The sequence below is a fragment of the Zalophus californianus genome, chromosome 8 (genome assembly GCF_009762305.2).
Source record: "Zalophus californianus isolate mZalCal1 chromosome 8, mZalCal1.pri.v2, whole genome shotgun sequence".
NCBI lineage: Eukaryota > Metazoa > Chordata > Mammalia > Carnivora > Otariidae > Zalophus > Zalophus californianus.
Window position 1 is genome coordinate 112,993,238 of NC_045602.1, and position 12,948 is coordinate 113,006,185.

At 38.8% G+C, this 12,948-nt stretch overlaps 1 protein-coding gene across 1 annotated transcript; it reads right to left on the bottom strand.

The window, feature by feature from the left end:
- Positions 1-8,587: 8,587 nt before the first annotated feature.
- Positions 8,588-12,361, bottom strand: DEFB126 (defensin beta 126). Its single transcript, XM_027620881.1, is given in 4 exon segments — positions 8,588-8,722; positions 8,724-8,751; positions 8,753-8,984; positions 12,304-12,361. Coding segments are annotated over 4 exon segments (453 nt in total).
- Between the last annotated feature and the right edge of the window lie 587 nt (positions 12,362-12,948).

Genomic DNA, 12,948 nt, shown 5'->3' on the forward strand with positions numbered 1-12,948 from the left:
CCATTTTGCAGGTTGCCTTTTAGTTTTATTGACTGTTTCCTTTGCTGTGCAGAAGCTTTTGATGAAGTCCCAGTAGTTCACTTTTGCTTTTGTTTCCCTTGCCTTTATTTTTTTAAAAGATTTTATTTATTTATTTGACAGAGAAAGACACAGTGAGAGAGGGAACACAAGCAGGGGGAGTGGGAGAGGGAGAAGCAGGCTTCCTGCGGAGCCGGGAGCCCGATGTAGGGCTTGATCCCAGGACCCTGGGATTATGACCTGAGGCTAAGACAGACGACTTAACGACTGAGCGATGCAGGTGCCCCTCCCTTGCCTTTAGAGACGTGTCTTGCAAGAAGTTGCTATGGCTGAAGTTGAAGAGGTTACTCCCTCTGTTCTCCACAAGGATTTTGATGGTTTCCTGTCTCACCTTTAGGTCTTTCATCCATTTTGAGTTTATCTTTGTGTATGGTGTAAGAGAATGGTCCAATTTCATTCTGCATGTGGCTGTCCAATTTTCCCAGCACTGTTTATTGAAGAGACTGTCTTTTTTCCATTGGATATTCTTTCCTGCTTTGTTGAAGATCAGTTGACCATAGAGTTGAGGGTCCATTTCTGGGTTCTCTATTCTTTTTTTTTTTAATTTTTTATTGTTATGTTAATCACCATATATTACATCATTTGTTTTGGTGTAGTGTTCCATGATTCATTGTTTGTTCATAACACCCACTGCTCCATGCAGAATGTGCCCTTTTTAATACCCATCACCAGGCTAACCCATCCCCCTACCCTCCTCCCCTCTAGAACCCTCAGTTTGTTTTTCAGAGTCCATCATCTCTCCTGGTTCGTCTCCCCCTCTGACTTACTCCCCTTCATTCTTCCTCTCCTGCTATCTTCTTCTTTTTCTTTTTTCTTAAAATATGTTGCATTATTTGTTTCAGAAGTACAGATCTGTGATTCAACAGTCTTGCACAATTCACAGCGCTCACTGTAGCACATACCCTCCCCAATGTCTATCACCCAGCCACCCCATCCCTCCCACCCCCAACCACTCCAGTAACACTCAGTTTGTTCCTGAGATTAAGAATTCCTCATATCAGTGAGGTCATATGATACATGTCTTTCTCTGATTGACTTATTTCACTCAGCATAACACCCTCCAGTTCCATCCACGTCGTTGCAAATGGCAAGATCTCATTCCTTTTGTTGGCTGCATAATATTCCATTGTGTATATATACCACATCTTCTTTATCCATTCATCTGTCGATGGACATCTTGGCTCTTTCCACAGTTTGGCTATTGTGGACATTGCTGCTATAAACATTGGGGTGCACGTACCCCTTCGGGTCCCTACATTTGTATCTTTGGGGTAAATATCTGGGTTCTCTATTCTGTTCATTGATCTATGTGTCTGTTTTTGTGCCAGTACCATGCTGTCTTGATGATCACAGCTTTGTTAATATAGCTTGAAGTAGTTGGATTTTTTTTTAAACAGCTTTTTGTTTTGAAATAATTATGGATTCACAAGAAGTTGCAGAGATAGTACAGAGAAGTCCTACGTCTCCTTCACCCAGTTTTCCTAGTGATTACATTTTTAAAACAGGTAGCTGACAACAGTATAAAGTGTTTGCAGAGTTCTGTGTCATTTTGTCTTATGTTTTCATTTGGTAAGCACCACTACAATCAATATATAGAACTATTCCCTCACTGCAAAGACCTCCTAGGCTACCCCTTTATAGTCACACTTGCCTTTTCTCTCCTCCATCCCTATCCCCAGGCAAGTTAACCTGGTAATAGGTGATATTGGCCCTGGAGGTGACAACAAGTAAAGAGACATAGACATGTGCCTCATGTAAATCAAATACAGAAAATCTAAGGTATATTCATTTCAGGCTTTTATATAAAGGGCATCCTACAATATGTGACTTTTTGAGACTGGCTTTTTTCTTTTTTCACTCAGCACAATGTCCTTGAGATTCATCCAAGTTGTTGCATGTATCAGTAGTTTGTACCTTTTTTATTCCTAAGTGCTAAGTAGTAATCTTGGTATGGATGTATATTGTTTAAACAGTCACCTATTATGGATATTTTTATTATTTCCAGTTCTTGGCTATGACATATAAAACTGCCATGAACAATCGTGGGCAGGTTTTGCATGGACATGTGCTCATTTCTCTGGGTAAATGCCTAGGAGGTAAATTTCTGGGTTGTGTAGTACACGTATATTTAGTTATTTTGAGAAGCTGCCCTACTAGGTTCCAGAGTGGCTATACCATTTTACATCACCACTAGCAATGTATGAAAGATCCAGTATTTCCTTATCCTTGCTAATATTCTGGGTTGTTACTATATTTTTGTGTTTTGATAGGTATGTAATGCTAATTCATATTGATCTTAATTTACATTTTCTTATTTGCTAGCAATGTTGAATATGTTTTCATGTGCTTATTTTCCATTTGTGTATCCTCTTTGGTGAGTTATCTCTTCATGTCTTTTCCCTATTTTCTAATTGGATGGTTAATGTTTTTATTATTTCATTTTAACTTGACATTTGACATATAGCATTGTGTAAGATTAAGGCATACAACATGTTGATTAACACATTTATATATTTCAATATGATTGCTACTGTAGCATCAGCTAGCACCTCTATCACATCACATAATTATCATTCCTTTTTTGTGGTGGAAATAATTAAGATGTAGTCTCTTAGAAAGTTTGATATCCATAATACAATATAGTTGTCTATAATCACAATACTGAGCATTAGATCTCCAGGATTTATTTATCTATTAGTTGCACTAGTAAGTTTGTGCTCGTACAATATCTCCCCAATTCTATCATCTCTGACAATTCTGTTGTTGTTTTTTAGTCTACCCAGCCACTCTGTGCCTTTGATTGGGGAATTCAATGCATTTATTTTAGAGTAATTGTTGATATATAAAGGCTCTTCTCCTCCCCTTTTATATTTCTGATGTCACAATTTACCTCTTTTTAAAATTTTTATTTAAATTTTAGTTAGTTAACACACAGTGCAATATTGCTTTCAGGAGTAGAATGCTTATCTACAACAAGTGCCCTTTTTAATACCCATCACCCATCTAGCCCATCCCCCCCATCAGCCCTCAGTTTGTTCTCTATCATTAAGAGTTTCTTATGGTTTATTTCCCTCCTTTCCACCCATATGTTCATCTGTTTTGTTTCTTAAATTCCATATATGAGTGAGATCATAATGGTATTTGTCTTTCTCTGACTGGCTTATTTCACTTAGCATAATACACTGTAGCTCCATCCACGTCATTGTAAATGGCAAGATTTCATTCTTTTTTTTTAAATTTTTTTAAAAGATTTTTATTTATTTATTTGACAGAGAGAGACCACAGTGAAAGAAGGAACACAAGCAGGGGGAGTGGGAGAGGGAGAAGCAGGCTTCCAGCCGAGCAGGAAGCCCGATGCGGGGCTCGATCCCAGGACCCTGGGATCATGACCTGAGCTGAAGGCAGACGCTTAATGACTGAGCCACCCAGGTGCCCCAAGATTTCATTCTTTTTGATGGCTGAGTAAAATTCCATCATATATATATATGATGGAATATACACACACACACCACATCGTCTTCATCCATTCATCAGTAGATGGACACCTGGGCTCTCTCCATAGTTTGGCTATTGTTGATAATGCTGCTGTAAATATTGGGGTGCATGTACCCCTTCAAATCAGTATTTTTGTATCCTTTGGGTAAATACCTAGTAGTACAATTGCTGGATCATAGGGTAGTTCTATTTTTAGTTTTTTGAGGAACTGCTCTGGCACGGCTGCACCAGTTTGCATTCCCACCAACACTGCAAGAGGGTTCCCCTTTCTCTGCATCCTTGCCAACACCTGTTGTTTCCTGTGTTGTTAATTTTAGTCATTCTGACAGGTGTAAGGTGATATCACATCGTGTTTTTTATTTGTATTTCCCTAATGATGAGTGATGTTGAGCATCTTTTCATGTGTCTGTTAGCCATCTGGATTTCTTTTTTGGAAAATTGTCTATTCATGTCTTCTGCCCATTTTTTAACTGGATTATTTGTTTTTTGGGTGTTGAGTTTGGTAAGTTCTTTATAGATTTTGGATACTAAACCTTTATCAGATATGTTGTTTGCAAATATATTCTCTCATTCCATAGGCTGTCTTTTAGTTTTGTTGATTGTTTCTGTCACTGTGAAGAGACTTTTTAATCTTGATGAGGTACCAGTAGTTCATTTTTGCTTTTGTTTCTGGTGACATGTTTAGTAAAAAGTTGCTATGGCCAAGGTCAAAGAGGTTTCTGCCTGTGTTCTCCTCTAGGATTTTGATGGTTTCCTGTCTCACATTTAGGTCTTTTATCGATTTTGAATTTATTCTTGTGTTTGGTGTAAGAAAGTGGTCCAGTTTCATTCTTCTGCATGTCGCTGCTCAGTTTTCCCAACACCATTTGTTGAAGAGACACAATTTACCTCTTTATAAGGCTGTGAATTTATTAACAAATTATAGTAGCTATAATTATTTTTAATACTCTTTTCCATTAACCTTTATATTATATACTTTACTATTATAAAATTAGAGTTTTCTATATCTGACTAATATTTTCCACCTTTAGCAGTGTGTTGTGTACTTTCATATGTTGTCATGTCACTGATTAGCATCTTTTCATTTCAGCTCAAACTCCTATCAGCATTTCTTGCAAAGCAGGTCTAGTGGTGATGAACTCCCTCAGCTTTTGCTTGTCTGGGAAAGTCTTTATTTATACTTCATATCTCAAGAACACTTTGCCAGATAGAGTATTCTTGGCTGGCAATTTTAAATCACTTGTCATATGTCACTCTGCTGTCTCCTGAGGGTTTCTGCTGAGAAATCTGCTGACAGCCTGGTGGGGTTTCCTTTGTAGGTTACAATCTTCATTCACTGGCTGCCTTTAGGATTCTTTCTTTATCTTTGATTTTAGTAGTTTCATTATAATGTATCTTGGAGAAAGTTTCTCCAGTCAGATGATAGGGTGATTGATCTGTTAGCTTTGTAAACTTGGATGTCCAAGTCTCTCCCCATATTTGGGAAGTTCTCACCTATGATTTCTTTAAATGAACTTCTGTGCCCTTCTTTCTCTCTTTTCCTTCTGGAATCCAGATTATTCTGCATGGACTGCAGACCTCATTCTTGAGGACTCAATGGCTATGCAAAATGACAAGCTTAAGAGGTAGAAATCAGCTTTGAGGATATCTTCCAGTTTAGAATGAGATGGGTTACAGATGGGTTGTGGCATTGGAAGTAGTGGAACTGCCTTTGATATGTGACTGTCTGTGTTGGTGCAAGATCCTCTTCCTCCATGAACTCAGAGTTTTCATTTTTAAATGGGAGAAGCTTATATCTCACTAAGTATAGTATACATGTCATAGAGTTTTATACATGCCAGAAACTCTTCTTTATGCCTTACCTATTTTAAGTTTTAGAGTGAGTCTAGGATGTAGGTGTATGTGAAACATACCAGTGAAAGAATTGAGGAAGAGGCCATGTGATGAGTAAAAGCAGTAAGGAGCAAACCTAGATATAATATTAGATATGTTTTGCTCCAGTTTCCTCAGCTTTAATCATGTTATCATAATTATTATATAAGGCTTTTATTTAATGACACTGTGCATCAATGTGCTTGGCACATTGCGAGTCTCATACAATGAAGGTTCCTTTTCTCCCCAAAACCACAAAGCAGAGAAAGGTTATTTGCCACCTAAGTTCAAGCATGGGATGAAGGAGGAACGGATGCAAGGGAAAAGGACAGGAGGGTAAAGTTTCAGGCTGCAGCACTAAAATGGTATTCCTCATCTGTAATCACAGTGATCATAGCTCTCAGATGTTTTCAATCATAGTGATCAAGGTGATTAGTGAGGGGAAAGCACAGTGAGTTCTATCAGGAGCCTTTAAAATCCCATCTGGCTGTTCAAGTGAGATCTTATGTTCCTAACCTCTGTCACAGCCTTCTCTGCATTGTAATGAGCTTACCCCCAGGTGAAACATGTCTTCTAATCACCATACCCATGCAGAGCAGCCATGGTCTAGTGGGCAGGGCCCTCGGGAAATGTGCCTTTCTTCTCTTCACCCAGGAATCAGCAACCTGCTATGGCTAAGTCCCTATGTTGTAGGTAAATTTGAATCTACTCCTCTGGCAACCTTCAAAGTGCTCTGAGAGGGACTAAATGTCTTCTCTGTTCTTCAACTTCATAAACTTAGGCTTGAAGGTGGGAAATCAATTGTCTACAGACTGAACAGATGAATAGATGGGGGGACCATGAATGACCTCATAGATGTCTGACTGTAAAGCTCATGTTTTTTTCTACTGCCCTCCTCTGCTGAAGTGACCTGCCTCTGTCCATCCCCCTTCCTGTGTGAGTTCACGAGTTCTGCCTACAATGAGAGCTATGGGAGTAAAAGGCAATGATGTCCTGCTAGTTTGTGATGACCCACCCCTCAAATCTCCTCTGCTAGATTATATCATAGATCATAGATGTATCTGTTTGAGGAGGCAGAGGCCAGTCTTCTGGAGAAGATCTAGAATAAATAAAGGTGAAATTTCAGTAACATCCAAAAGTCGTCAAGGCTATCAAGAACCCTCTTTACTTATTCAACAAATTCTAATATAGAATCTAGTTACGGGACAAGAGGAGAGAGAAATAGAAAAAGGTTCCCCTCCTTGAATAAAATTTCAAAATCTAGTTAGAGGAGAAGACATACAAGCAGACACATAGAGCATGATGTGACATGATGACAAATTCCGTATAAGCCACAATAAAGGAGAACAAGATGTGACGTAGTTGTGTTTTGGGTGGAGCAATGTGGTTATGAATTCTCTGGATGAGAATAAAGATTTTCCTGCTCAGGGGTAAGTGGAGAGAGAAGAGTATGTATAAAAACTCAAATCCAGAAGCAAACCAGTAAGTTCAAATCAATCGCATTTGATTTGTGTGGGATGGCCCTTGGGGGAGTGAGAGGAGATAAAACTGGAAATGTAATCTAGGATCTGAACATGAAGAACAGTGAAGCCTGGACTGAAATGTTGGCTAGGAATCTGTGTGCAGTGATGCCAGAGGAGAGCTTGCTGTTTAGATTTGTGTCAGAAAAATGACTGGCTATCAGTGTAGAGGATGTATGAGTCTATGTGCAGAAGAAATGCATAGCAATCAACAGGAAGACTCTTGCAATAATCCCAAGGCAAGTCTTGAGAGCTCAGTCTTTACTCCAGCAGTGGAGATAGAAGTCGTGATACATATTACAGGTGGAAGATTCACATAGACCTATTAGTAATGGAATGTGGGATCAAGTGAAGTTGGAAAAGGGTACCATGACAGCACTCATGGACTTGTGTTTACAGTGTGATAACTCTTCAACCAATGTTTTGTCCCACTTTTAGTTCTCCACATTAAATCTTTGGCCTCTTATAAGGTGAAAGGTGAAATTGACCCAACTAGGCATAACCTAAGCTCATATTTTTAGAATCAGAAGGATATCAGCATGCAAAAGGTAAGGAGAAAGAAATTCAGTCCAACCCTATCACCTCATAGGTGAACAAACGGACTGACAGACAAACAAAGCCAGTGAAGGCAACTGCATTTCCTATTCTCCCAGTCTAAGTATCAAGGAAGTGGTCCTGGGGCATGGGTGGATGACTGTGACGCCCCTGGTCATATTCTCTTACTTGTGCACGTGGAGTTCTTTTTATTTTCTTTCTAAGATTCTATTTATTTGTCTGACAGAGGAGAGACACAGCGAGAGAGGGAACATAAGCAGGGGGAGTGGGAGAGGGAGAAGCAGACTTCCCGCTGAGCAGGGAGCCCGATGTGGGGCTCGATCCCAGGACCCTGGGATCATGACCCGAGCCAAAGGCAGACACTTAACGACTGAGCCACCCATGTGCCCCTGTGCATGTGGAGTTCTTAAGGGAAAAATCCTTAAGCTTAAAGTGTCTATCCCTGTATTCATGTCACATTATAGGGATCTTATTCTACCATCCTATCTATGTTGGAGTCTGTGATTGAGGAGAAAATAGGACAACTTCAAGGTATAGTGACAGAATGCTTTTAGTGTTCAATTAAATCTGTTCCAGTTCTAATACTTATACATCAAGTTTCTTCTTCTCCGAAGTGAAGTCACAATACCTACATTCTGAGGTTGTTATAGGAAATCTAATAAGAAAATGATTACCTAAGTGCTCTGTAAGAATGATTTTGTATCAGTAACCTCTTCAAAAATATGTATGATTTCACCCTCAATCTATAGGAAGAGGCCTTTAGATTCCATATTATGGGCCATTGTTTCTCAAAGTGTGGTCTGTGGACCAGAAACATTGGCATCACTTGGAATTTGTGAGTAATGCTAATTCCTCAGGCTCTACCACAGAATCAGAAATTGGGGATGAGGCCCAGAAATCTGTTTTAACAGTCTCTCCAGGTGTTTCTGATGTGCTTTAACACTTGATAATCACTGCTATGGCAGATTGTGAGCATGCAGGCTGGGAACTGTCTTCAATGATGACATCACTTCCAACCATCAGTCCCTAGTGGGTGTTTTGGACCAAGCCTCACTTGTGTCTGACCTCTACCTTATTTGCATCTCTTCCCTGGCACTGCTGGTGCTAAGGAAATATGATGCCCTTCCAGACATTGTTCCGTGGAGGGACAGGGGAAGAGGGTGTATCGAGGAGAGTGACGCCAGAGTAAAGCCCTTTGCTTTAATGAAGCAGGGATCCTAGGTCAGGAGACAGGTGGGAATGTTCAGTTAGTGGTACTCATTGAAACTTCTGAAGCATGTGCCGTGGTTGTCATCTTTGAGTTTTCCCCGCAGACAACAGAATTAAACTCTTTGCCAGACAGGATGCAGCACATTTTTTCTTTGGGGCATATCCCAGTAGCAGGCTGTATCGCCGCCTCTCCCACTCTGCATGTCGACCTGCAATTTCCAATTTTGTTTGCACACTTTTTCACATACCAACTACCTGCATAAAGGAATTATATAGATTATTTAAACCAGAGACCTATCACAAAAAGGTAGAAATAACAATAGTTTTTTGAACACTGATCATTCAAGTCCCTTACCAGTGGCATTGTTATATTTTTCCTAGTCCTCGGACCTGCTCTGAGATTTTATAAAAATGTACACACATAAAATTTTGATGTATGTATGAGCCTTTCTGAAATTGAAATTTGGGATATAAACACTTACCAGGTATCTATTCCCCATTGTTTTAATGGGAAAATATATATAACACATTATTTCTAGTAAGTACAAAAGCCCTAACCAATTTCATAAAATGTAACTAAAACACAATAAACCACCTAAAGAAAACTAAAAAAAAAAATGATCATTTTAAAATATGAAATGCTCAAATCATCACTGTAATGCTTCTTACTGTCACACAAATTCACTGGCTTTTGTTGACACTTGGTGAGATTTTCAAAATATCTTTACAAGTTTGTGAGGTCCTACAAATTGTATGTGAAATGTAACTGGATTTGTCTTATAGATTGTCTTATTAAATGTAATATAACTTCTCATATATACATGAATATCTATGTATCTATAATATTGAGATATAAATACAATCTACAACTTTTTGGTAATAACTCAAAAGCCATTCTACTAGGAATATATTTATCAGGGAGCCATTCTGCAAGGTGTGCCTACATATTATATACATACATAAAAAATTTTCTTATCACATGGTATAACACATAGAAGGCCCTGAAGAGATGTTAGAACTCTTTCTTACTGGGATCTGTGTTGTTCAACTCATTTCCCATTGAATCAACACATATATAATGGGTGCCTACTATGTTAAGAACCCTGCAAGAATGATGGGAATGAAACAATGAACAGGAAGACAAGATCTGAGAAGCTTATGGGGGAGGAGGTAGTGGGAAGAAAATAAATATGTAAATGAATAAACAAAATAACTGCAGATTGTGATAAGTGCAGCAAATTAAAAAATATAATGGAATGTAGTAGAGAGTAAGCAAATGGAACAGTCATTTTTGATTTCTGACTATTACCACCACTGTTATCCTCTATCAGCTGTTTAATTCTCCTCCAAGGATTAAATGAGATTTTTACATACATAATGTTTATGTACATGCAATTACATATATAGATGTAGGGCTATATGAATGGGCCTCTCACTCCTAAAATCAGGATTCTGCCTGGGGTTGTTGAGGAAATTATCCCTTAGGAAATGTTGTTCAAGCCTAGACAGAAGGATGGATGAAAGGGGTCCCGCTATGTGAAGATCTAAAAGAGTGTTCAAAGAAGAAGTAATAGCATATGTGAAAGCTAAGAGTGTGGGAGGAACCTGCTATTTCTGAGACAGGAAAAGATTGCTTGACTTCTTTGTTTGCATGATTTTTCTTACTTTATCTTTTCTATTCTTTTGTGTCTGTAAGGAGTCTCCACAGTGGTCTTTGACCTTAAACTATCTCTCTAGCCCTTCTCTCCATGGTCTTCTTTCTCTCCATCCCAAATATCTCCATGGAGATAACATTCAAATGTTTTTCTCCTGCTTTTTCCGGCTGGGACAAGTGGATGGAAACCTCAGATCAAGTTTCCCTCCTTTTCATTCTGATCTACTTTGAGCCCTGCTGTTTTGTTGATGCTTCCTTCCAAATGTCCTTTCTAAGGCTTGCATCTCTCTAATCTAGAGAGATCTTGGGTTAGCCTTGGATAATGTTGCAGAATAATCCTGAATTGCTTGTGGGTGTCTAGAAAGGGAAGTGAGGAGTTTTCTCAGGTCCTTTGATTTAGAAAGAGGACACCATGCAAGTATGTGGTGTATATCATCAATGTCCCAGAGACAGAGAGCAAAATCAGCAATCTAAACTCATAGAATTTCAAGGATGCAATAGATCTGAACATCTTCTGAGGTAGCCTTCCTACTGTTATTTTTGAACAGTTCTGTAAATTCTAGAGAACCTAAAATACTTTCTCTAGAGGCAGGCTATAGAGTAATACAATTCTCTGTTAGGAAATTCTACCTCAAAAAGTTAGTTCTTCACTTTGTGCCATTAGAAAACATGGATGTATCTAGAGAACACAGTGCTAATTGAAATGAGCCAGTCAGATAAAGATAAATACCGTATGATCTCACTCATATATGGAATCTAAGAAACAAAACAAATGAACGAAGGGAAAAAAGAGAGAGACAAACCAAAAGACAGACTCTTAACTATAGAGAACAAACTAATGGTTACCAGGGGGGAGGTGGGGGTAGTGGGATGGGTGAAATAGGTGATGGAGATTAAAGGGTACAATTATGATGAGCACCAAGCAATATATAGAATTGTTCATCCACTGTATTGTATGCCTGAACCTAATATAACACTGTATGTTAACTATACTGGAATAAAAATAAAAATAAAACAACACAGTAAGCATGGTGCACAAACTATCCTCAACATAGAGAACTTTCTAAGCTAATGGAAGAATGCAAAGGAAATGCCAATAGAGTTGGCAACATGAAAATGAAAATTTTGTGCTTCTAATAAATCAATAAAAATATTTAGAAGTAACTAAGGCATTAGGAATGAAAGTTTACCTGCTACAGACTTAAGTTAAAAAAGGGCAGATTATAAACTCATGTATCAGTTGGTAACAACTTTTTAAAAAAATGTGAGCAGTGATGGAATGGTGGCCAATTTCTTTATTTCTAAAATGTCCCCAGTGTTCTTGTCTTAATTTTGTAAATATAAGCTATATAATTAATTAAAAGGAAGAAATGCTATACACATAGAGCTGAAATCTGACATAGAATTTCCAACAGTCTTCAATCTTTTCCCCATGTTCACTCAGAATATGTTTCTTTCCTTTTCCAACTTGCAGTCCTATAGATATTTAGAAACAGCCTTTCTTGTCCTGTTAATCACATCCAAGAATAAAAAAAATGGGATGACCTTCTCTGTAAGACCAAGAAAATTGGAAGAAGTAATATTGGAGAATTGTTACTTCAAGAGTAATACTTGGTGCCATACAAAGTGAAGTGAGGCAGGGCTGGCCTGAGCTGGCCCTGAGTGATAGGATAGAGGGGGGGTTTGGAACAACAAGACCATCTCTGCATTTGGAGTCTCATTATTCTCCTTAACTGCCAACCATAGACACTGCGCTGTTGTAAAAGGCCTCTTATAATAGAGATGTTCTGAAGTAGGGCATACCTTAGCACCCCCTACCAGCGAAAACCCTACCCTTACTCCCATGGATGTTTGCTAATAGGGATTCCATTTCCAGGACCCTGTTCTGGGCTAGATTTTTTCCCACAAGATTCTGTTTACCTGAAACCAATTGGGCCAGGAGCATGAAGCTTGCAAGAGTGAACAATAGGGACTTCATGGCTCCTGAAACACGTAGGCAGTGGGTTCTGTGGAGTCCAGAACTCTTTATTCAGTGTGACTGCACACAGGTCTTTATTGTCCTCCCTAGACAGGGTTGGGCTCAACCAGCAGACCAGTAGGATATAGGATACTGTGCCAAACAACTTCAGTCCATTGACCAGCCTCTCTAATTGAGGCGTCACTATTCAAGAGCCCTATTCTAGGCATGCCTTGGGGGGAAAAGGACTTAGAAGTGTAGGTGCAAGCTCTGCGGAAGTGTATGACAATTTGGAGAGAAAAACACAAGAAGAATTTATGCTGCTCCCTCAAGGCGGGGTACTCCTGTTTTTCCACAGTCCTCCTGTGTTGGTTCTAAAAGTATTTACCTTACTGCATTGTGACTGCCTATTCACCTGGCTGTCTCTTTTCCTAAAATACAATGGATTTTTGAATACTGACTACATATTATTCTCTTCTGTGTGTTAGTTCTGGGCATAAAGAAGTACCTAAGCAGTTGTTTGTTGAATGAAAAAGTTAATACTTTGTTGATAATCTGAAATTTAAAAGTTTTTTTTAAAGATTTTATTTATTTATTTGACAGAGAGA